At 45.2% G+C, this 24940-nt stretch overlaps 4 protein-coding genes across 4 annotated transcripts; 2 read left to right on the top strand and 2 right to left on the bottom strand.

The window, feature by feature from the left end:
* The first annotated feature begins 39 nt into the window (after window positions 1-39).
* On the top strand, window positions 40-1342 carry LOC140626152 (histone H2A type 1-E). Its single transcript, XM_072813767.1, has one exon. The coding sequence runs from the start codon at window positions 120-122 to the stop codon at window positions 510-512; it is 393 nt and encodes a 130-aa protein (XP_072669868.1). The 5' UTR covers window positions 40-119; the 3' UTR covers window positions 513-1342.
* Window positions 1343-15699: 14357 nt separating this feature from the next.
* LOC140626158 (histone H4) lies at window positions 15700-16462 on the top strand. The gene has a single exon (XM_072813777.1). It carries the CDS (start codon window positions 15722-15724, stop codon window positions 16031-16033), a length of 312 nt encoding a protein of 103 aa, XP_072669878.1. The 5' UTR covers window positions 15700-15721; the 3' UTR covers window positions 16034-16462.
* Window positions 16463-18382: 1920 nt separating this feature from the next.
* LOC140626076 (histone H4-like) lies at window positions 18383-24359 on the bottom strand. Its single transcript, XM_072813689.1, has 3 exons — window positions 24287-24359; window positions 21294-21343; window positions 18383-19604 (listed from the first exon to the last, which is right to left on the bottom strand). The coding sequence occupies exons 1-3, from the start codon at window positions 24357-24359 to the stop codon at window positions 19284-19286; spliced, it is 444 nt and encodes a 147-aa protein (XP_072669790.1). The 3' UTR covers window positions 18383-19283.
* Window positions 23773-24926, bottom strand: LOC140626157 (histone H2B type 1-C/E/F/G/I). The gene has a single exon (XM_072813776.1). It carries the CDS (start codon window positions 24781-24783, stop codon window positions 24403-24405), a length of 381 nt encoding a protein of 126 aa, XP_072669877.1. The 5' UTR covers window positions 24784-24926; the 3' UTR covers window positions 23773-24402.
* Window positions 24927-24940: the final 14 nt, after the last annotated feature.

The following is a 24940-nucleotide window of genomic DNA, read 5'->3' on the forward strand; positions in this document are numbered from 1 at the left end:
GAAACTGTAATTTTAGCCAATGGCACAGCTTCATTTTTGTGCCCAATAGAGACTATAAGTAGGGCACCTCTGGTTGCTTCAACTCTCACCCTATTCTGGTTTGCCCCTTTTTCTCCGTCATGTCGGGTCGGGGAAAGCAGGGCGGCAAGGCTCGCGCCAAGGCCAAGACGCGCTCGTCGCGCGCCGGGCTCCAGTTCCCGGTGGGCCGCGTCCACCGCCTGCTCCGCAAGGGCAACTACGCGGAGCGGGTCGGGGCGGGCGCGCCGGTGTACCTGGCGGCCGTGCTGGAGTACCTGACGGCCGAGATCCTGGAGCTGGCGGGCAACGCGGCCCGCGACAACAAGAAGACGCGCATCATCCCGCGCCACCTGCAGCTGGCCATCCGCAACGACGAGGAGCTCAACAAGCTGCTGGGCCGCGTGACCATCGCGCAGGGCGGCGTCCTGCCCAACATCCAGGCCGTGCTGCTGCCCAAGAAGACCGAGAGCCACCACAAGGCCAAGGGCAAGTAGATCTGGCAGTTTCCACCTGCCCAAGCCAAAAGGCTCTTTTCAGAGCCACCCACTTAATGAACCAAAGGAGCTGTGCCTTTAAGCCATTGTTGGCATAGCAAGGTTTAAATACTGACCTGCAAAAAAGGAAAGAGGTTGCCTAAGGTATTTGTGAATCTGTCACTTGACCGGAGAGTCCCTAAACTGAAGTCTTTTGAAGAAAAAAGACTTGCTTTAATGAACCCACGTGAGCAAAATTTGGGTATTCTTGATTTCTTTTTTTTTTTAAACATTTTTTTTGTATTTCAGTTCTTTGCAAGTGTTTCTTAATTTCTTTTTTAAAGATTTTATTTATTTATTCATGATAGACTTCGAGAGAGAGGCAGAGAGACACAGGCAGAGGGAGAAGCAGGCTCCATACTGGCAGCCCGACGTGGGACTCGATTCCGGGACTCCAGGATTGCGCCCTGGGCCAAAGGCAGGCACTAAACCGCTGAGCCACCCAGGCATCCCCTTATTCTTGATTTCTCTGCAGGATCAAATGTCCGTCTGCGACATAAACTTGGCGTCCTGTTACTGGGCTACAGCAAGACCGGAGGCCTCAGGGTTAGTTAGATCCCTAGCACTTGGCGGCCTCCGAAAAACAGCCCAAGGAAGCTGGGCTGGGAACTTCCAGCCTTTCAGACAGATAGGAAGAAATCCTGTAGGATCTGTGCTGCAACAGCCACAGCCTAAACTGCACAAAAGGGAATCTCATTGCTGAGTGGTGGGAGGGTATTCTCGCATCCGCCTCTCCGTGTGGAGGGAGAGCTGATTCTATCCTCTTAAAAGTTTGCTTTGCTGCCCTCCAGTCTTTGTCTGGTCTGCCTCTTCATTCCTCCTAGCGGTGTGACCACAGATGGCGGGCACCAGAAAACTGAGATAAAAAAATTCTGAACCATTTTCTTGGGGGCTCCTCTGGGATCTCTGGTGGTCACCATGGGCATCTGAGTAGTGGGCAGCAAGTCCCTCCCTCTGTTACAGTCCTCAACATGATGGGCACTCCGGAATCGCGGGGCTGCTGCTCTCAAGTCTTTGGTGATAGGTTCCCACTGACCCCTTCTCTAAGGGAAGGGATACACAAAGCTAGGAAAGGCCCCCAAGGGATCGTATTCCCAGTTCACTCCCAGTACCCTGATATGGTGAGGAATGGCTTTCTGCCTCTGCCTTCCTGTCTGGTGGCATCTGAGTCCTACTCCTTCACCTGTTACCCGATCAGGTAGAGAGAGCATCTAGGCTGACTAGGAGCGCAGGGCAGGTGGCGTCCCCCAGGGATCAGGCCCAGAACATGTTAGAAATAGCACCCCCGCCCACACACACACCCTTAATCCCCTCATTGGGGTCACACTGGCAGTGTTGACCTGCTGCCTTCCAGCCACTAAACATGTTTGCTCTTTTTGTGTGACAGAATGCTATATCCCTGCACCTTATGGATCAAGCTTGCTTGACATCCATGAGGGACTACCGTCAGAATACATGGGACCATTTTGTTACACTTGGCAAGGGGCATGCCCCTTTGCTCAACTATGACCATCCTAAAACGGACCCCGGTCTGGCTGGAATGCATCGGGGTAGGTATTGCTGAGAAGGGAAGGGCAACAGGCATCCACCCTGGCAGTTTATCCCTTCCCTGGTGGCCTGCTCTGTCCTTCCAGAAATTGGCCTTTGTTAACCTCTTAAAATGGGTTTGTCAAACAGAACAATGGTCTTATGCCCGTCATGCCAACTCTTAACGGGCCAGAAGTCTGGCACATCCATCCACCACTAATGGAGTCTTCCTGGGTCACAGCCAGTATCCTTTGAATCCTGTGGCTGGGAAACCCAGAGGTAATAAGAGTCAGGAAAAGTGGGGTCACTTCCTGGAGTAGGGTCAAGCCTGGGCAGAAGCAACCGCAGCCCGGGCTGCTAGTTGCATGGACAGCCAGGACATTGCATCAGGAAGAAGTCCTCCTGATTAGCCATGAGGAGCTGAGGCAAGGGATGCCTTCTCCTCTCTGTTGTAGATGGGCATTTGCAAGTCCCTGACCAAAACCAGTACTCCTTGGGATGCTTCCTGAATAACTGGAACAGTTTGACCTGCAAACCTGAAACAAAAGGTGACTTATTCTCTTTCGTTCCAAGGCATGGCACAATAGAAATTGGAGGAGGGGACATGGCGGACTGAGGGAAGTATCGATTATAATACCCTTCTACAATTGCACTTGTTTGGCAAACATGAGGGAAAATGGGGAGAAGTGCCCTCTGGACAATATTTCTGGGCCTTAAAGGAAAATAAGGGCATGTGTCAGCAAAGCAGTATTGGCGAAGCCTGCTGGCTGCTCTCTCTTATGGCTGGACCCTGGGGGTAAAGGAACAGAGGATACCACCCCCACTCCAAAGGGAGACAAGCATATGGAGTCTGCAGAGGATTTTCCACCCCAGCTCAGTCTTCCCTAAGGTCTCAATCACTTGATCCAGATTTAAGATCAGGTCCCCTGACCTATCCTGAACCCCGTACTGATGCTTGGGGGCTCTCTCTCTTGCAAGAAAATGTAGTACCTGGAAGAGGACCAAGGGGAGGTGCTGCTCTGCCCCAGGAGCAGGTGTCCTTTTTGTTCCAAGCCCAGAGACAAAGGGGGACTTGGGAAATTTTCCAAAAACCCAGATAAATTTATAGAAGCCTTCCAAAATCTCACTTATGTGTTTGAATTAACCTGGAAGGATGTAATGCTCCTGTGAAATCAAGCTCTCTCTGAGGCAGAGAGGCATAGAGTCCTGGCCACTGCTGACAGATTTGGGGACGAACAGCTAATTAATCATCAGGACACAGGTGGGCCCCTGAGGGACTTCCAGTTACCCTGGAGCCCAAGTTGTCCCTGCCTAAGAACCCAGTTGGGACTCTGACGATCCCCTCAGAAATTGGTACCTTGGTCACTTCCAGGCCTGTGGCCTAGACAAATTTAAGAGGTCAAAGGTTAAACCTCTAAATTATGCCAAGCTGTCTATTGTTACCCAAACTCAAGAGAAAAACCTGACAGCCTTCTTAAGGAGGTTGATAGAATCTATCTCCCCCCATTCTTCTGAAGCTAAGATTTTTTTCAAAGACAAATTTGTGACCCAATCAGCCCCAGATCTTCAGAAAAAGCTGCAAAAGTTGGCTGTGGCCCTGAGGGGACCTCGAAGAGCTTTTTGAGCTGCTAACCGGGTGTCTAACAACTAGGGCCCAGAGGGGAGTAAGGAACAAGAAAGAGGCTAAGAAAGTAGTACAGGCCCTCATTGCGCCCTTATGAGCCATTACCAACACAGTCCCCGGAGACACTGGTACCGGATGCCACCTCTGTGGCCATCCAGGGCCCTGGAAATCTGAATACCCTCGAGGATCTCAATCTATGAGGTTCAGACAACCAGCACCCTGACAGGGTCTGATGGAACCCAGGGCTCTTCCCGGTGGCTCCCCCAGAATAACTTGCCATTATGAACCCAGAGCCTCAGGTAATTCTAGAGATAGAGGAAAAGCCAGTTAATTTTGTTTCACCTTTTCTGTCCTACTCTCTGCCCTGGGACAACTCTCCTCTCAGCATTGTTGGTAAGGGCATCACTGGACAGCCCATAACCAGATTTTTTTTTCTCTCCTGCTGGGATGCACCTGAGGAGAGCTAATTTTCTCTCACTCCTTCTGAATAATGCCTGAGAGCTTCACACCTCTTAGTAAGAGATATTGGGAACTCCCATATTAATGGCCCCTGGACAGACTAGCCACTGCCTCCCCTTAACATAGACTGATGTTAATCTCCAGGTGTGGGCAATTCAGGGAGAATTGGGTCCAGCCTTAACTGAGGTGCCTGTTCACATACACCCTAAAGACCCGACAATCTTCCCCTGTCAGAAACACTACCCACTAAGACCAGAAGCAAAGGAGGGCCTGATAAAAATTAAAAATAATCTAAAGCAGCAGGGCCTCTTAAAAGAATGCAGCAGCCCATGTAACACCCCAACTTTGGGGGGGGTACAAAAATGCAATAGGGAGCGAGATTGGTACAAGAGCTCTGCATTATTAATGAGGCTGTGATCCCCATTCATCGTGCAGTCCCCAACCCTTGCACCCTCGGCTCAAATTCCCTCAGGTAAAAGCTGGCTTGTAGTCCTAGGCTTAAAATATGCCTTCTTTTGTATTCCCCTTTATGTGGATTCTGTTTCTGTTTACATTTGAGGACTCCATGAATCCATCCACCCAGTTAACATGGACAGTTTTACTTCAAGGATTCCAGGATAGTCTGCATTTATGTGGACAGGCCCTGTCCTGACATCTCAGAATTTTCAGCTGCAGACAATATGGGGGTAGTCTCCTGCTATGTGCTCCCTTCTGAGCTGATCATACAAGCTGACACCCAAAAACTCTACATTTTCTGGATACAAGGGGGTATAAGGTCTCTCAACCTGAGGATCAATTATGTGAGACATCTGTCTAATATCTGGGTCTAGTTCCTTCGGAGGGAACAAGGAGACCAGGAGAGGATAGGATATGGCTCATTGCCTCTCCCCAAACCCTTAAGCAGTTGAAAGGTTTTGGGGGCATAACTGGGTATTGTCACTTATGGATACCAGGATATGGGGAAATAGCATGACCTCTTTACCAGTTGATCAAGGACATGCAGGCAGCTGGAACCTGCTTATTAATATGGAGCCCAGAGTCAGAAAGGGCTTTGGAAAAAAACTCATAGATGCATTGCTCAGTGTCCCCGAGCCTTCCTACAGAGAGATCTTACAATTTAGATGTGACTGAAAAGAAGGGAATGGTCTTGTCATTCTAACCCAGGCTAGGAGCTAACTGCACAGCCAGCAAAAAGCTCGACCTGGTGGCTTGTGGCCACCCCTGCTCTTTTAATCCCAAGGCTACAAAATTAACTTTGGGACAGGATCTTACTGTATACATCCCCCATAATATTCAAGGTGTCCTATTTTTTTTTAATTAACTGCTTTTTTTTTTTTTTTTTTATGATAGTCACAGAGAGAGAGGCAGAGACACAGGCAGAGGGAGAAGCAGGCTCCGTGCACTGTGAGTCCAACGTGGGATTCGATCCCGGGTCACCAGGATCGCGCCCTGGGCCAAAGGCAGGCACCAAACCCCTGTGCCACCCAGGGATTCCCACAAGGTGTCCTATTAACTGATAGTGACCACTGGCTCACGGAGAGCCGCCTTCTGCAGTACAGGCACTCTTACTGGAAGGTTCACTCATGCAAATAAAAACTTGCTCCACTTCAAACTCCACCATCGGGAGGAGGGTACAGAGCCAGCACACGACTCAACAAATTGTAGCTCCAACCTATGCTGCTCGGGAGAACCTCCAGGAAATCCCACTGTAGACCCTTTCCAGAGTGGACCCTATTCACCAACAGAAGCTAATTTGTTGAGCACGGCACCTGAAAGGCTAGGTACTCCATGGTTGCTTTGCCACTTTACTCAAAACAATACAAAGCAATCCCTTCCTATCTGGATCAAATGCCCAACTGACTAAACTAACAGCCCTCAACACAGCTTTGGAGTGCAGTAGAAACACAAGGGTAAACATCTAAACTGACTCCAAATACTCCTTCCTGGTTTTGCATGCCATGACACTATCTGGAAAGAGAGGCATTTCTTAGCTGCCTCTGGTTCCCCCCTTAAATAAAATCAAGAAATCAGCTGGTTCTTACAGGCCGTACCTCACCAGGAGAGGTAGCAGTGAGACACTGCAAGGGGCACCAAAGAGGAACAGGTGAGGTATTGGAAGGGAATAGGTTGTCTGATGCTGCAGCAAAATCTGTCTCCAGGTCCTCAGCTGCCCCTGTTGTTGCCTCGCTAATTTTGCATGGCTTCAGAACCCAGGAAAAACCTTGCTACTCCATGGAGAAAAAGCAACGGGCCTCAGAAGGAGATGGTACCCCTTGGCCTACAGGCTGCTCCAGCAGAGGATGGTAGGCTCAGCTACCCACCGCTAACCAATGGAAAGCTTTGGAAAAACCCTATATCAAACCTTCCATCTGGGACAGGATAAAACCTTGCAGAGACCACAAGTTTTTTACAGGAGAAAACCTGAATAAAACCATTAAACACATTTTAAAGATTTGTGAAGTCTGCCAAAACTAACTAACTAACTAAATAAATAACCCGTTCTGTCATCCACAAATCCCAAGGCATACAGTGAGTGGGGAGCTACTCTGAGGGAGATTGGTGAACGGATTTCACACATGTGCCTTGGAGCCCAAGGATACAAATGCCTCCTGGTTTGGGTAGATGCCGTCACACACTGGATGGAGGCCTTCCCCGCAGAACCACAGAGACCTCAGGTGGTAAAGACTCTGACGAATGAAATCATCCCCCCTTTGGACTTCCTTGGTCAAAGTGATAAGGACTCCTCCTTTAAGTCCCAGGTAGTAGAGTATCCAAGGCTTTGGGAATTCACTGTCACTCATACTATGGTGGATACCCCGATCCTTGGAAAATGTAGAAAGCACTAATGAGGTTATTAAACAACACCTCAGAAAGCCAGCACAAGAGGGGCACCTGGGTGGCTCGGTTGAGGTTCTGCCATTGACTCAGGTCGTGATCCCGGGGTCCAGGGATCGAGTCCTGCATCGGGCTCCCTGCATGGAGCCTGCTTCTCCCTCTGCCTGTGTCTCTGCCTCTGTGTGTCTCTCATGAATAAATAAATAAAATCTTGAAAGAAAGAAAGAAAGAAAGAAAGAAAGAAAGAAAGAAAGAAAGAAAGAAAGAAAGAAAGAAAGAAGACACCTAGCACAAGAAACAAGTCAGAATTGGGTGTCTCTCTCCCTATTGCCTCACTCCAGATTAGAAACACTCCTGCAGAAAGGGGCTCCAGCCCCTCTGAGGTCTCTTATGGGAGACCCATCCTTGTAATTAAATGAGCTGCTGGTAGATAAGGGAGTCTTTGATTTGGTAAATTGTGTCATCTCTCTGGCAAAGTCTCAGTGAAGCTCTTCGGGGGCTTTGCCCCCAGCTCCAAGACAACCAACTTTCCCTCTTTCATCCCAGGGGCCTACTTAGCTCCAGTCAAGACTATGCCCCTGCTCCCACCTCGGGCCACATGTCATAAAATAATCCAAAACGTGGGTGTAGGGAGCCCCAGTACTCAGGCAGCAAGTAAACTGCTTGGCAGGCATGACCTTCCAAAACCACTGAGCCCTGGACCTCCTGACCTCCTGACCTCCCAGGCAGGGGTCACCTGTACCTTCCTCCTGGGAAGAATGCTGCTTTTATATTAACAACACAGGTTAGATGGTCACTCATTTAGAGTCCTCAGATAACCTGGTGACCCAAATAGAGGATCTCTCCTCGTGGTGGGCGCCCGTTAGTGCCAACTCTGATTCTGGTGATGGCCATTTCACCTTAGTCATCTTCCTCCTGCTTTTTGGATCTTATGTTCTAAATCCCCATATCTGATTTATTTCTCTTTTCTCATTTAGAGTCCATCAGGCAACAGACAGTACTGTCTATGCAGCCACAGATGGAGACAGCCCCTACCTATGATAGGGACCTCTGGACAGAGTGCTGAGGAAGCGCTGTGCCTCCCCAGCAGGAAGCAGTCATGGATCCCTGGAAGGGCAGTGGGGAGCTACCTGATGGGAGTGGGAACAGGGCAGAGGCAGGCAGAGAGGACTACAGTAAGGACCAGCGGCCCCAAGGGTAAGATCTATATCGCAGCTGCTTGGCCTCCTGGAAAAACCACAGAGAAAAAAAACCCAAGAGGGCTGGGCTTGGGGAGGTAGCCTCACTGGAATACTGTCCCTATCAAAGACACAGAAATCCTTCAGGGTCCCCACTGAAAGAATCCCTGTTAAGCTGCACAAAAAGCAATCTCCTCTCATTGCTGGGGGTGAGGTTTGTGTGTGTGTGTGTGTGTGTGTGTGTGTGTGTGTGTGTGTCGGTATTCTTCTTGGATCCACCCTCTGTGTGGAGAGTTGATTCTAGCCTCTTAATAAAACTTTGCTTTGCTGCTTCCCACTGTGTCTGGTCTCCCTCTTCATTCCTTCAAGACACATGACCGGGGTCTGCAGACACCAGACAGCTGAGATCAGAAAAAATCCTGAAACACTATTAATGTAGGAAAAGATGTTAAGGTTCAAGCCAACGGCCCAGAAAGAATTCTTGAGATGTCTTTGGTGCAAAAAAGGCGGTTTTATGAAAGCACGGGGACAGGACCCATGGGCAGAATGAACTCCCCTGGGGTCATGAACAGTGGCCCATGGTATACTTTCAAGTTGGGAGGGGGTCAGGGAGAGCACAAGTCTTTCAGGAATTTTGGAAGCAAGGTTCCCAGGACGTTGAGGGGGCTAGCTGTTGTTAGGAAAGGATCATTTATTACCATCTAATAAAACCTGAGTCATGAGACCTTTCAGATGTGCATCAGTGGGTCATACACAAGGGGGATGACTGCTAATATGTATCTTGGGGGATTTATAGAGATAAAGCAGATTTCTAAAGGAATTTGTATAGATTAAAGCAGACTTACAGGATCCTGGGGGTCGGGCTAAGATTGCCTTATGAGGGGCAGCCCGGGTGGCTCAGCGGTTAGTGCCGCCTTCAGCCCACGGCTGAAGATCCTGGAGACCAGGGATCAAGTCCCATGTTGGGCTCCCTGCATGGAGCCTGCTTCTCCCTCTGCCTGTGTCTCTGCCCCCTCTCTCTCCTTCTGTGTCTCTCATGAATAAATAAATAAAATCTTTTTAAAAAAAGATTGCCTTATGACCTTAGCAAAGTATTAACATCGAGGCAGCTGAATTCCTAGAAATATGACAAGTCCTGTTTCAAGGACTTGTCAGTGGACAGTAGGTAGCAAGGAAATTGCATAATTTTTCTTTTGCCTTTTTTCCTGCATCACTATGACTGACCTCCTTTCCCTTTTCTCCTAATTCAACTGAATCTTACTGAATAGGACATCACATTTTTAACTTAATTATATGGGGACCCAATCAGTTATGATGCTGCCAACTTCTGCCACTGGTCTCCCCACCATCACACCCCGCTCATCATCAAGTCACTAGAGAGGGCCTTCATTCCTCTCCACCCATGCACACATCAGTTAATGTTTACTTCTTACCCATGAATTTCTTAATTAAAATCAGATTCTGTGGCATTTCTACTCTGTTGTAATAAATTTATTTTCTGAGTCTTGAAATATCTGTGTGTCTTCTAGGTAAATCTGAACTGCAATCACGTGCAAAGACAGAATAAGTGACCACAACAATCACAAATAGGAAGTAACTGTTACCTTGAAAAGCATTTCTTTTTAATGTATTTTATTATTTGATGTCAGAGGACCCAAATTCTGATTTCAGTAAATCTGACCATTCAGTTGTCTCCTCTTAAAATGTCACCTGCATTATCTGAGTTTGTAAATTTTGAATAGCAATTTCTCTTAGAAATATAAATGTCATGTAGAGTAATACAGCTCCAAGGAAAGCCTATGAGTTCTTCCTATTTTTAATAATAAAATAGGTGCTTTTTATTATTGATGTTGATGATGTGACATGGTTCAGAACAAATCTAGAATGAGCCACTTTGACATGTGGATTATTTTGAGATGAAGACAATTAGGCTCAAAATACTCAGGAAGAGATTTTTACCTCCACTCTCAACTGCCTAAAAGAATTTAAGAGATGATCACCAGAGATAACTACAAAGTATGAGCCAAGTGTGGTAAGATGAAGGGAGCTCAGTAGGACCTGTTCCTTCCAATTTCTCCCATGTCTGTGTCTCTGCAAGGCCTGGCAAACCTTCTTTTGCTAAACATTTGCTTTTCCATCTTCCTATGAACTGTCTTCCTTCCTTTTGAAGTCCCAGGCCTTACTCCCTTCTTAGCTCTGTAGCATAGAGGCCTCAACTGAGTGTTGGGGAGCCTCTCCTGTCTTTGTGGGTCTCCTGCATGAATGAAATTGAACATTTTTCTCTTGTTAATCTGTCCTATGTCAACTTAATTAATAGACCATCCAAAGAACCTAGAAGGGAAGAGAGGACAAGTTTTTTTTGCCCCAACAGATGAAATTACCAGTACTTGCTTTACTGCATTGTTTGTATTCCTCACAAGAACTACCACATTGTTAAATTGTTATTCAAATTATATTATTGGTGTGGTTTTGATTAATCAAATCAATGAACCCATAATCAAATGACTGACAAATAGATATACATTTTTGTTTTGAGTAAAATATCCAGATATGATACATCATTGCTAATAATTCCCTGTTAATTGAATTTTTTTGTTGATCAATTATAGCTCCAAAGTCACTGGACAAAGAGTGTACTATTATGACTTACATAATTAGAAAAATAATTTAAACTTTTTAAAATGGAGATAACGTTTCAACAAGTTTTGATTTAAAAAATTCAGATATTTGTAATTGCAATTAGATCCAGAAGAACAAATTAGAACTTGATAGTTTACACTCTGAAGTTATTTTCATAGGAGATAAAGTTCCATTTTAGTGGTAGAAGATTAATGGGAAAAAAAGTTTTTTTAAACTGAAGTGATTGACAGAGGGAAAGTGTATGTAACCTTTCTTTCTGGAGTTGGTCTTCTGTTAATTTCTCTCTCTGCAGACTCTATGAAAGCACTTAAAAGTGTCTTCCCAAATTAGGTATCTTGAGTATCTTATCCAGTAGTTGATAAAGTCCCTTAGAGAGTGGGTTTGATTCTTATTTGCATCTTCCTCAACATTAGTTCAATGAAAACATCATAAAATATGGTCAATATATTGTGTTAATTTTATAATAATAAAAACCATATAACATAGGTAAGTGGTGTAAAATAAAAATGAGAAGGGGTGTAGCTCAGTTGGTGAAGCATTTGCCTTCATGCCTCCGGTCATGATCATGGGATTGAGCCCCACATCAGGATTCCTTCTCAGTGAGGAGTCTGCTTCTGCTTCTCCCCATGGTTGTGTGCCCTTAATAAATAAAATCTTTTTTAAAAAAATAATAAAATAAAAAGAAAAAAGATGTTGAAAGTTAAACAAGGATGAGATCACATGGTGGAAAACAGGGATTGTTAAGTGAGCAACTTCAAAGCAGTCAACCTAGTGGAAGCAGCATAAAGAAGAGCAGAGTCCAAGGAGCAATGATCAGCTTGAAAGGCTTAAGTCACCTTTTCAGTTCATGATATTAATTTATCTGGAAAAAGGCTGTTCTGGATGACATTATTACTTTGTCTATCAACTATTACCCAGTCTATCAACAACCTCACATTTAAATAAACACTGATGTCAAAGAGTGTTAGTTACCTGGTGGAATAATGAGACAGCCTCAGCGACTTGTGGCAGCAGTGGTTTGGAAGGTGGGGACTCTGGGCAAGGGGCTAACTACAAGAGCAGAGAATCACGGATCACCCAACCATGACAAATTTCTGAGGCTCTCAAACTAACTTTCCTCTAATTTTTTTTTCTGTTTTTTTATAAATCTCTCAACTTACAGACTTTTATATATGCTTACTATTTAAATTGTTTCTATGAAAATACTAGTTTTCCGGGGGTAGTGGTAGTGTTTCAGGAGGGGGTTTTGGTAAAGAGGGAATAGCAATGAGTCCTTTGCTGTGATTATCCTTCACTTATATTTTTAGCTGTGAGGATACTAATTGGAAGTTATTTCAAAACACAATACATGATAAAGATGTACATACATATCTAAGAAATTGGAACAGAAGAATAAAGTAACAAATGTTTATTTTGTTCAGGGTAATAAATATTAAAAATACATTTTAACCAAAAATGAATGTCCATAAAAATCTATTGAAGGAGAACAGATTTTGCCACCCCAAAATATCCTCTTTGGCATAAGGATCTTTTTTATTTTTAAGATTTTATTTAGGGGATCCCTGGGTGGCACAGCGGTTTGGCGCCTGCCTTTGGCCCAGGGCGCGATCCTGGAGACCCGGGATCGAATCCCACATCAGGCTCCCGGTGCATGGAGCCTGCTTCTCCCTCTGCCTGTGTCTCTGCCTCTCTCTCTCTCTCTCTCTCTCTCTCTCTCTGTGACTATCATAAATAAATAAAAATTAAAAAAAAAAGATTTTATTTATTTAAGAGAGAGATCACAGAGGGAAAAGCAGACTCCCACTGAGCAGGGACCCCAATGTGGGGCTTGATTCCAGGACCCTAAGATCATGACCTGAGGCTAAGGCAGACACTTAACCGACTAAACTACCTAGGAGCCCCTAGCATAAGGATTATTTTGAGTTAAAAGAAGTCAAAACGGGAACCCTGGGTGGCGCAGCGGTTTAGCGCCTGCCTTTGGCCCAGGGCGCGATCCTGGACACCCGGGATTGAGTCCCACATCAGGCTCCTGGTGCATGGATCCTGCTTCTCCCTCTGCCTATGTCTCTGCCTCTCTCTCTCTCTCTCTGTGTGTGTGACTATCATAAATAAGTAAAAATAATAAAAAAAAAAAAGCAGTCAAAACTTAGCAGATTCAGGAAACCCCCTTTAATTTCACCCTCAACTGCTTAAATTTACATTGGAAAGGGGGCCTGAACCAGGAAAAGAGCTATTATCAGACATACCTTTTAACCTAAGAAACGTATCCACATAATCGAGCAAACTTTTATTTTCCAAACATCTCTCTCCTGCCTGTGAAAGCTCTTCCTTCTCTTTGTACTACCAGACCCTTTCACTTTTCCCTAGTTTAGGATGGTATATAAGACTCAATTAACAGACTTAGACTTTTATGAGGCTTCCATACATATGAAGTTTGTTTTATTCCTGTTAGTCTGTCTCATATCAATATAATTGTTAGATCAGCCAAAGAACTTAGAAGGGAAGAAGGGAAATATTCCTCCCCACATACTATAAATACATACTTAAGATAAATATGGATTCTGTTAATCCTTTAATAACATGTAGCAAAAATAAATATTAGTTATGTAACATTTTATATATAATGTAGCATGTTTTAAATCCATGTTTATTAAAGTAAAATATTTTAAAGTATTATATAACTACAAAATATTTTAAATTTAGTACTAAAAATAAAATTAGGGATGCCTGTGTGGCTCAGCGGTTGGGCATCTGTCTTTGGCCCAGGGCATGATCCCGGGGTCCTGGAATTGAGTCCCACGTTGGGCTTCCTGCATGGAGCCTGCTTCTCTCTGCCTATGTCTCTGCCTCTCTCTCTCTCTCTCTGTTTCTCTCATGAATAAATAAATAAAATCTTTTTTTTTAATTTCTTTTTATAGTATACAGAAACATATTCTGTATACTCAATATTTTATGTAAATTATCTCCATTAATTTTTTTTTTTTTTGAAAGAGTGATAGGCAGGGAAGGGGCAGAGGGAGACAGAGAATCACAAGTAGGCTCCACACTCAGCTCAGAGTCGAACACATGGCTTGATCTCACAATCCTGAGATCATGAGCTGAGCTGTCAGATGCTATGGATTGAGCCAGCCAGGTGCCCTTCATTAGTTCTTACAATAATGCTATGAGGTAAGTATTGTTACTAATTCCACTCTAGATTAGTAAAGATTTAGAAGATATAAGCAAGTGCCCAAAATCTGATTGATAGAGGAGATACAATTTAAAACCAAATTTTTCTAACTCTTGTTTCAGCTATTGTTTCTAAAACACGCAACTGAATGACTCACATTATTACAGGAGTTTACAAAATTGTATCAGTGTCAAAAATTTCAGAGTATGATCCCATATCTGTTCTTTAAAAATAAAATTCAATGTATGCCAAAAATATCATTCCATGTTAAATATTGTATGAAAACCAAATTTTTATTTTAGTCATTAAAAATTAAAATGCTTAAAAGCAACCCAAAGTACCAAATTTTTAGATTTAAGTACTTGACTTTTGCAGGGTTTGTATTGTATTCTAATTAATTTATAGTTAATGCAATTACGATCAAACGCTCAAAGGGCTTTTTTCTCAAACTACTACAATGATTCTAAATTTACCCCCCAAAAAGAAATCTTGTGAAACTACATCAGAAACTTTTGAAAACAAATAATAAATAATGCAGTACCAAACTATGACCTGTAATACAACTACAGCTTAAAATACTGATGTAAAAAAAAAAAAAAAAAAAAGATGTAGTAAAAAGAATAGTTGGGGGGGGGGGATAAATTCCCCTCTACCCTTCTAGGTGCTGTGATTCCTCCCCACCGTAAAAAAAAAAAAAACTAATGAGAAAAACAAACTGCAGTTTAATAACATGTACACCTCCTGTACACGTGGGAGATACTCTGAAGAACTGAGTAAAACTCCCTGAAAAAGCCGAAGCCACCACCTTGAACACTGTCTTCAGCTCCAAGATGGTGTAGGAGGGGAGTGAGCAGGGAGGGGGGCACGTATGGGCCACCAGGAAACGGGTGGGGAACAGGTTGTCACGCAGAATGAAGTCTGGGCCTTCTCCCACGGACAAGACTCCGATGACCGACTTTCTTCTTCTGGTGCAGAGAGGGACACACTTCCCCACTGAGGTCTCCTTCCTACATGGAAAATGTCCCTAAGAGTGACTTCTACTCTGGTTTCAGAGACTCTCCTGTGTACGGCATTTCTTAAAAATAATCCGCTCAGGGCAGCCCCGGTGGCTCAGCGGTTTAGCGCCGCCTGCAGCCCGGGGTGTGGTCCTGGAGACCTGGGATCGGGTCCCGCGTCCGGCTCCCTGCATGGAGCCTGCTTCTCCCTCTGCCTGTGTCTCTGTCTCTCTCTTATTCCCTGTGTCTTTAATAAATAAATAAAATCTTAAAAAAAAAAAATCTGCTCGAAAACAGTCTATGCCAAAGATCCCATTTTGGGGTGCCATACTCTGCTCCCCTTCCTACCAAAGTGGCCCATTTTGCGGCGGCAGGTCTTATCTTGGGGTGGCCTCTGGGGGTACCCTTCCCAGCTAACAATTACTCCGATGGAGACGAGGACGTGCAGGACTGTTGGACACGGGAAGCCCCTAATCGCATTCCGCTGAGTAAGGAGGGGAGGCTGCAGAAGCGAACAGCCCTGGGCTGCGGAACCCGCCGAGCTCGGCGGCGAGCGCCCGGCTCCGTCTCTCACGGGACGGTCCCGGGAGCGCGGCCCGAGGGGGCGGAGCCCGAGGAGGGGCCGAAGCCCCGCTTCCCGCCCGCGCCCTCAGTTCTCAACGAGGTCCGACGCCTGCTTATAATTACTCCCGGCGGAGGCGCAGGCCCAGCGCCGGGAGGTCGTCGCACAGAGCGCTTGTGCCATGTCTGGTCGCGGCAAGGGCGGGAAGGGGCTGGGCAAGGGCGGCGCCAAGCGCCACCGCAAGGTGCTGCGCGACAACATCCAGGGCATCACCAAGCCCGCCATCCGGCGGCTGGCCCGGCGCGGCGGCGTCAAGCGCATCTCGGGCCTCATCTACGAGGAGACCCGCGGGGTGCTCAAGGTGTTCCTGGAGAACGTGATCCGGGACGCCGTCACCTACACGGAGCACGCCAAGCGCAAGACGGTCACGGCCATGGACGTGGTCTACGCGCTCAAGCGCCAGGGCCGCACCCTCTACGGCTTTGGGGGCTGAGCTCCGCATCCGTTGCCTAAACCAAAGGCCCTTTTCAGGGCCTCCATCCTTTCATCTGAGGAGTTGCGATGCTGGTTTAGTTCTAGCTTGTGGAAAAAGGAGTTTGGCCTTGAAGTATCTGTTTCCGTCCTTGGGTTTACCGATCCTTAGTTCTTGGAGAAAGCGCTAGTCCTAAATTTTACATGGTTTCCCCCGGGTTTGTTTTTGAAGTTGTATTAGGTTTTCAGTATTTAACATTTGACGTTTAAATCTTTTAAGCGGGGGCAGCCCGGGTGGCTCAGCGGTTTAACGCCGCCCTCAGCCCAGGGCATGATCCTGAAGATACACGATCGAGTCCCATGTTGGGTTCCCTGCCTGGAGCCTGCTTCTCTCTGCCTGTGTCTCTACCTCTGTGTCTCATGAATGAATAAGTAAAATCTTAAAAAATAGGTCTTTAAGCGGAATTTTAATACAATACTAGTCTTGCCTGACATTGGAAGGAGGAAAGGCACCTGGCACCTCAGCTGGAGTTTGCGAGAAGGCACATTTCAGTGTATACGAGGCCTTAAAGCTTAATCACAATTTAGTGACCTCTATTCTGGTGCCATCTGTCCTCTGCTTAAATGAGCTTAACTGGAGAGCAAGTCATGACGAGCCATACTTTGCTTGTCTCCCTTCTAAGAGACCAAGCATGTGATTAGCCCCGGGCTTCAGACCTGGTTTCCACTGGGAGCAGAGACTGGAAGCCTGTAGAAGACTTGATGCTGGTCAATACCTACAGAACAGCTGGTGAGGGTGGGATGCAATAAAAAGGCATTTCAGGGCACCCCCGGTGGCGCAGCGGTTTAGCGCCGCCTGCAGCCCGGGGTCTGATCCTGGGGACCCGGGATCCGGTCCCGCGTCAGGCTCCCTGTATGGAGCCTGCTTCTCCCTCTGCCTGCGTCTCTGCCTCTCAGTCTCTCTCTCTCTCTGAATAAATAAATTAAAAAAAAAAAAAAAAAAAGGCATTTCAGCTAAATAAGGGAAACGGTTGCAACACAAATGTTACCATGAATGAAGGCAGCTCCTAACCCAGGAGAGCTACTAAAAAGAGATCCTTAGTGCAAAGTACAAAAGGAGTCAAACTCGAGATTAGGACGTAAATCCAGACCGATTCTTAAAGTAGTTTTAGGATTCTCCCAGAGAAGATCTTAAAAACTAGAGAAAGATCCCAAAATCAAAGGTGAAGACTTGGGTGTTGGTAAGAAGCTTTGCTAATGCAGATACATAGATTGAAGTAGTCATTGCCCACATGCATATAAAGAGAATAAGCAATGATGACATATATACATTTTAAAGCTGAAGTTAAAAACTCAACACCTTCTTGCCTCACCAAGATTTAACCCTTGTAAGGTCAGATGTTAAATGTGCATCTAGCCCGTCTACCAGAGCTGGTAGGGTCCTCAAGGACCCTAGAGGCATCTCTGAAATACAGTGGTGCCTTTCTTAATGATGGTAATCTCCTGTTTTCCTGAGAAGACCTGGGCCTAACTTCAGCTAACATAGAACTCCAAATTGCAAAACCTGCAGTATTTTGAATGCTTTGTGTTCACTTAGCTCTCCGACAGAGTGAGATTTCTTTTTTGTCTGCTATTCCTGTAGCAGACTGCATGATATGTATCACATTCTGATTTAATGCTTATTCAATAATGAAACTTTTCTATTTCTAGTACCTTTGTGGAGCAATTTTCTGAGATGGGAGATCTTTTTTTAAAATTATATTTCCCCAACACGTTCTGAGGGTCAATTAGGCATTTGTAGCTTTCCATTAATTTCTTGAATAATTTTGATAAAAGTCAATTCTTAGAAAAAAAATTTAAAAAAGCTCTAGGTATTCTGTACATTATTTATAAATTGCTATAAAAATAGCAATTTTTATAGCTAATATTCTAGTACTTGTCTTTAGACATCTATGACTTATATTCATAGCCTGATTTAATGAAACTTTGAAAACTTCTTGATAATATCTTTCCTAAATCCAGGTCCTAAATTTTGAATAACGAAACCTTTAATGTATTACATCTGAACTACTTTTGTAGTTTCCCAAGTGACCACTGGGCCACTCATACTTTCTCATTTCATGAGAAAAGACATACTTTGTATTTGTGATTAGCCATATACAATTGTAGAACTGTTGTGTTATATATCTCACAATAGGAAAAAAGAGAGTAAATAAAAAATATTCATCCCTGTTGCAATCAGATAAAATGCTTCTAATATAAATGTGTAACAATCATACTATTTAAGTTGGATAAAACATACTTATATTTGCTTAAACAGAACAATGTTACTGTAACTGTAACTGAGTTGTTTGTTTTTTTTTTTTTTAAGATTTTATTTTTATTCATGAGAGACACAGAGAGAGGCTTAGACATAGGCAGGCTCCATGCAGGGAGCCCAATGTGGGACTCCATCCTGAGACTCCAGGATCATGCCCTGGGTTGAAGGCAGGTGCTCAACTGCTGAGCCACCCAGGCGTCCCTGTAACTGAGTTTTTATTGGCAATCACCAATGACACATTCATGATTTGTCCATTATAAACACCTAATGAATGCCAACTATGATCATCATCCTTAAAAGACCAAAACATCTTTATTCACTTTAAATTTTAAAAGTTCTCTATTCTTTGGGGTAAGTGATGGAGACAAGTAATAGGCCATTAATTGTCCCTCCGAGCTAATAGACCAGTGACCTCCTTGACTTGACAAGCCAGGTCTCATTTTGCTCATGGAGAAGATTATAATTAAAGTTAAAAATTGTCATTTTTCCTATGACAATTCTTTCTGAATTATTGTCTGAACATTTTTCCAACTGCATCAGGCAGACTCTCCATTAAGACATCTCTTGCAAGATTAGCAGAGGTAGAAACGTTTCTCCAGTGTCCAGTTTTACAAAGGAACCTATGCTGAACGCCAACAAGCTCTAAAAGCCCTTTCACAGGACCTACCTCCTTGAGCAAATTCTTGCACGAACTTAAAGATACCGAACCAACTCAGGGGAAACTTTTGGCTATAGGGTTGGTTGACAGGACTAGCAACCTGTGCAAGTGACAGTGACATGGCCCACAGCGCTGTGGCCACACAGACCAGCGAGCTCTGCACCGCAGGGCGTGTGCGCAATGCAAGCACTACAAGCCAGTGTCACGGCTCCTTGGGTGACAGGGGGGTGTCACCCAAGGGGGGTGGGGGCGGGAAAAGGGCTTTTGTGTTTAGGGAGGACAACGGTCCGGAGCTCAGCCGCCGAAGCCGTAGAGGGTGCGGCCCTGGCGCTTGAGCGCGTAGACCACGTCCATGGCCGTGACCGTCTTGCGCTTGGCGTGCTCCGTGTAGGTGACGGCGTCCCGGATCACGTTCTCCAGGAACACCTTGAGCACCCCGCGGGTCTCCTCGTAGATGAGGCCCGAGATGCGCTTGACGCCGCCGCGCCGGGCCAGCCGCCGGATGGCGGGCTTGGTGATGCCCTGGATGTTGTCGCGCAGCACCTTGCGGTGGCGCTTGGCGCCGCCCTTGCCCAGCCCCTTCCCGCCCTTGCCGCGACCCAACGAGCTGAGAGACTAGTGCACAACGTCCCGTCCCTTCTCCAGCGCTGCAGGCTTTTCTACCTCTGCTAGAGGACCGAACGGAGAAGCTAAGATGAAAGTGCCACTGCGTGGGAGAGGGAAGGCAAACCAAACCAAACAAAAAACAAAACAGGCTTAGGTTTCCTTGTACTGGGTTTGTTTTGTACCTCCTAACTATTCTGTTACCCTGTTAAAGCTTTAAAAATTGCTTTTGAATGTTAATGCCAAACGCGAATGTTGTTAGAAATACCAAAAAAGGACAAGCAATAAAATAACCTTTTCTCCCACCACACAAAGAACAGTTACTACTGCTAGCTAATTTGATATTTTGGTGAACAGATAAATGCACATATTTTTTCAAAGAAAATTCACACAATGCTATGTATGGTGTCTCGGAACTTCTTTACGCTATATTTTAATCAATTCCCCTTCTCTAAGGACACAAAAAAGTTGCTCTTAATACCTGTTAGTCCTTCTTAAGAATTCACTACGGTATACCTTAACCAATTACCTAGCAATTCCTTAACAAGCCACATATGTAAAATAATTCTTTTCTGTACTGAAGTACGGACGTACAGATGTATCACTTTTTTTTAAAAGATTTTTATTTATTTATTCATTAGAGACACACACAGAGAGAGAGAGAGAGAGAGAGAGAGAGAGAGAGAGAGGCAGAGACTCAGGCAGAGGGAGAAGCAGGCAGATTCTATGCAGGGAGCCTGTCCCGGGTCTCCAGGAGCCTGTCCCGGGTCTCCAGGATAACGCCCTGGGATGAAGGCGGCATGAAACCACTGAGCCATCTGGGCTGCCCAGATGTACCACTTTTAACACAATATTGGAACTGTAGGGGGTGAGGGCAGGCCATCCTAAGAGTGGTCGCTTTGACATGAAGGTATTAAAATCCAGCAAATTCTGGAAAAGTTTTTACCCCCTCCACAACTGCCTAAAAGGTAATTAGATAGAACACCTGGTCCAGGAAGAGAGTCATCACAGCAGATAATTGTATTATGCTATGAGCTAGGTGCAGACCATGGGGAGGACCAAGGCCTGTTTGTCTGAGTGCCTGCAAATATTTGTGTACCAGACAATTACTCTTCCTGTGAATTACATTGCTTCCCTTTGAAGTCCCAGGCCCCAGACTCTTTCTCCTTAGCTCAGAAAGACATACATACTTCACATTTTGCTTGACAGTCTTTGAAATTTCATGTCTGTACGGATTGCCTGTACAACTGAATTTGATTTTCTCCTGTTAATCTGTCTCATGCCAATGTGATTCTTGGCCTGGTTACAAAGACTTAGAAAGGGACAGGATATCTATGCTCCCTGACAGAACTATTCCTAAAAATTCTATTCTCTTCTATAGTTTAATCAGCTTCCTTTACCAAAGGAAATCTATTCTCCGTTGAATCTTTGGAAAATTTACATTAGAGAACATGAAAAAAAAAAAGAAAGGTGATTGTTTATGCCTGTGTAATACTCCATCGTAAATAGTTTCTATGATACATTTTAAACAAAATCTCTAGTATTTAACAAAACGTGCTTTCTATTGTTTTCTATTTTAAAAGAGCGTTCTGTACATAAGTTATTTCCTGAGGATAACCTAGAATTGAAATGCCTTGTCAGAGAGGATGTAGATTTTGTGGTATTTAATTAATATTACTACATTTTCCACCAAATTCTTACCACATTCGCCTGTGCCAGCAATAACTGTTGTGCATATACATTCACTGTCACTGATACAACACCAAAAAGAGGCATATGTTGAAATGCTCTATTCTGCTCCCTTTCAAAATATTGTAACTTCTTTCAGGTTTATTTATTTATTTTTCTTCTTCTTTCAGGTTTAAAGAAAGAATGCACCCCCTTTGGAATTTTTTTCACAATTGCATTGCACTTTTTAAGTGCAGGAAAATGGACATATTTAAAAGAATGAGTTCTACATCTTTGTATATTGTAGGAGCTAGAAAATTTTCCTTCATTTCCTTCTAGATTCTCTGGCTGATCTACTACTTAAAGTGACAGGAGACAAATTCATAGAAGAAAAACATTTAATTTTGTCAGTTCAGAAGCCCTGTAAAAAATAATACTTAAAGGCAGTCAAAGAATGAAGGTTTCTATGCTATCTCCGGCTAAGGAATGGGAGAGGGGACTACAAAGAGAAGCGAAATTCATAGCGAGAGAAGAGATGTTTAGCAATTGCACATGTGCCCTGAGGAGCTGAGATCTCACATGAAAAAGTTCCATCTTATAAGAATTCCCTCTCTGTTATCAACCCGTCACCTAAATTCTTTCAAGCAGTTAGGGGAAGGGCAGAATTTCCTTCTGACCTATGGTATTTTCAGGTGACATTAATTCAAAATTGTCCACGTGTCAGTGGCATTTGGGGGAGCCTTGTTTATTTGTTTATTTGAGACAGAGAGAGAGACAGAGGCAGAGACACAGGCAGAGGGAGAAGCAGACCCCATGTAGGGAGCCTGATGTGGGACAAGATCCCGGATCTCCTGCGGAGCCACCCAAGGATTGGGGAGCTCTGTTCTGAAACTCTTCACTGTCCTATCCACTGGGTTTGAACTTGGGCCTGGCTCGCAGCAGAGGGGCAATAAGTATTTGTTGGATGAACTGTAGGGGAATGGAACATTCTCTGCCTTCTTTGGCTCTGCCTACGAGTTAAACTGACAGAAGATATTAATTATTTAATATCCGTAATAGGAAAAAAAGCATACACATTTTATCAAAGTTTTGCATGTTACATGGATGCCTTCAGGAGAGAAGGAAGTCCCAAAGCAACTAATCAGGGGGAATTTCATGTCTTTTAGACAAAGATGCATTTGTGAAGATGTGACAAGACAAAGTGGTTTGAGCTTGGGGTAGTAAACCGAAGAAACAGCAAGGTTTTTTGTTTTTTTTTTTTTTCCTGTGACCCTGCATCTAAATACCTGGTCTCTGGTTATAAGAAGGCTTCCCCTCCTCAGGGTACAGGGCTGGCCCCTTCCCCAGGATAGGTTTATCTCCAGCTTTCAGGGAAGGGCTGAGCAGGGTGGGGGAGGTTCCTGTGACCTTCCCACTTCTGCAGTTTTCTCAAACTCTTTTAAGCTTTAGATATTCAGTATATGCCTAGCTGCTGTATTATGGGGGCAACAAGTCAGAATGAACCTGGCAAATCACTTTTCCTCCCACGCCCACCTTCTGAAACCACTTTGTTGAATAGTGACTTGGCACAGCTGAAAGCCAGACACTCTAGCCTGGCCTCCTTCACCCCTGTGAGTCAGTCTGCAGCAAGGCCTAACCCTTCTGCTCCCTTTCCCCTTAACTCCCTTCACATCCCCTCCTCCCCTCTTCCTCTTCCTGATCTCTGCCTTACCTAGTTCAGACCCTCACCCCTGGCTGCTCTTTCCAACCTTTTCACCTGGATCTCACCTCCTTTCAAGCTGCTCTCAACTGGGCCACCAGAATAAGGATTCTGAATCAGACATTTTACAAGATTTTAAAATTCTGTGGTCTCGTAGATAAACTTTCTAAATCTTTTCAAAGTGTACAAAGCTCCTCAATATAGCAAGGTTTGCTACCCCCCTTCTACTGAGCTTTCCACATTCATCCCCAGCCATTCCAGCCTCTAGCCATGCTGAAGAATTTCTAAGTCCAGGGCACTCTGCCTGGAGCAGACTTCCCCTCCCAGCTACAAGACCTTATTCAGTCAGTAGGCTCCATTTCATTCACTTCCCAGTTTCTTTTTAGAGTCCGTATTTTCTTAACTGTTTCTTCTGAAAATGCTAGGACTTTCCCATTGCAGATACATTCCTTAGCAGAGGCACTCAAGGCCAGTTGGCAGAATAAATGTAAGATTGAAGAATAGTGGATGCACTGCGTAAGCAAATGTCAAAGTTAGCCTTAAGTACACTGGCTACATGTATTTTGTTCTTGCAATCCTCTCTGCAAGTCCTTACTCTTAAGCAAAGGTAATAATGGTAGATCTTCCTGGATTTCCAGCAGCTAGTGCAACACAGCACCCATACCAGACCTGCCTTTAATTTTGGCTTTCCCTGTCAGAGGCAGCAGACTTGCCGGCCAATGAAGATATGGTGCATTATTGGGAATAGGATTTTAAAGAGAACTGAAGAGACAGAGAAGTAAAAGAAATATTTTCACCTCTTCACTCAGCCCATGAGAAAGAACTCCGGTTTAATTTTCAAATCTTACTGGTCACATCGCTAATACCCCTTTCACAATGCTTAGAATCGTAATGGGAGATGGTGGGCCCCGTGTGAATACCCCACCCAGAGATAAGCGGAGAGCTAGGATGCCTAGGACTTCCTCCGTTAACACGGTGGTTCAGGACTTGCAAATATTTCTGCAGCCCAAAGATCCGGGGAGTTGTTAGCTTGGATATGAATACGTGGAATAGTATTAAAAACCAACTGGAAATCACTTGTAAGATTTATATTCATGAGAGAAGCAGAGACACAGGGAGAGGGAGAAGCAGGCTCCATGCAGTGAGCCTGATGCAGAACTCAATCCCAGAACCCCAGATCACGTCCTGGACAGAAGACAGGCGCTAAACTGCTGAGCCACCCAGGGACCCCCGCAAATGGAAATTAGACTGAAATACACAAAGCTAACTAGAACTCTACACTTTACCTATAGCTATGGACATCCAAAAGATTGATGTGCATTCCTACTGTGGCCGAATCCGAGCAGCGGAACAGCTTTCTTAGTAAGTGTGGACGGCTCTAAAAAGAGCCGGTTGGCCATAGGTCTATGTCTGTCAGGACCGTTCTTTCAGCAGCTGGCAGACTCACTTGGAGCTGGTGTACTTGGTGACGGCCTTGGTGCCCTCGGACACGGCGTGCTTGGCCAGCTCCCCGGGCAGCAGCAGGCGCACGGCCGTCTGGATCTCCCTGGACGTGATGGTCGAGCGCTTGTTGTAATGCGCCAGGCGCGACGCCTCGCCCGCGATGCGCTCGAAGATGTCGTTGACGAACGAGTTCATGATGCCCATGGCCTTGGACGAGATGCCCGTGTCGGGGTGCACCTGCTTCAGCACCTTGTACACGTACACCGAGTAGCTCTCCTTGCGGCTGCGCTTGCGCTTCTTGCCGTCCTTCTTCTGCGCCTTGGTCACCGCCTTCTTGGAGCCCTTCTTCGGGGCCGGCGCGGACTTGGCGGGCTCGGGCATGGTGACCCGCAGGAAAGCAAAGTGAACCAGGGCAACGCACCTCTTCAATTATAATGACTTTATATGCAAAGGAGACGGGGAGGGTCGCTGGTGATTGGAGATTACCTTGGGTGACATCACGTCACAGTTTGACCCAATCAAGATGGTCACTCTACGG

Source organism: Canis lupus, chromosome 37, assembly GCF_048164855.1.
Source record: "Canis lupus baileyi chromosome 37, mCanLup2.hap1, whole genome shotgun sequence".
NCBI classification, from domain to species: domain Eukaryota; kingdom Metazoa; phylum Chordata; class Mammalia; order Carnivora; family Canidae; genus Canis; species Canis lupus.

Bases quoted from the DNA above. Each gene is read 5' to 3' on its own strand.
- LOC140626152 (XM_072813767.1), top strand. From the start codon at position 120: ATGTCGGGTCGGGGAAAGCAGGGCGGCAAGGCTCGCGCCAAGGCCAAG.
- LOC140626158 (XM_072813777.1), top strand. From the start codon at position 15,722: ATGTCTGGTCGCGGCAAGGGCGGGAAGGGGCTGGGCAAGGGCGGCGCC.
- LOC140626076 (XM_072813689.1), bottom strand. From the start codon at position 24,359: ATGGCCAACCGGCTCTTTTTAGAGCCGTCCACACTTACTAAGAAAGCT. The intron at 21,344-24,286 runs GTAGGAATGCAC...GTGTTGTATCAG, and splicing joins GCTGCTCGGATTCGGCCACA to TGACAGTGAATGTATATGCA. The intron at 19,605-21,293 runs GTAAGAATTTGG...GTTGTGCACTAG, and splicing joins TGCTGGCACAGGCGAATGTG to TCTCTCAGCTCGTTGGGTCG.
- LOC140626157 (XM_072813776.1), bottom strand. From the start codon at position 24,783: ATGCCCGAGCCCGCCAAGTCCGCGCCGGCCCCGAAGAAGGGCTCCAAG.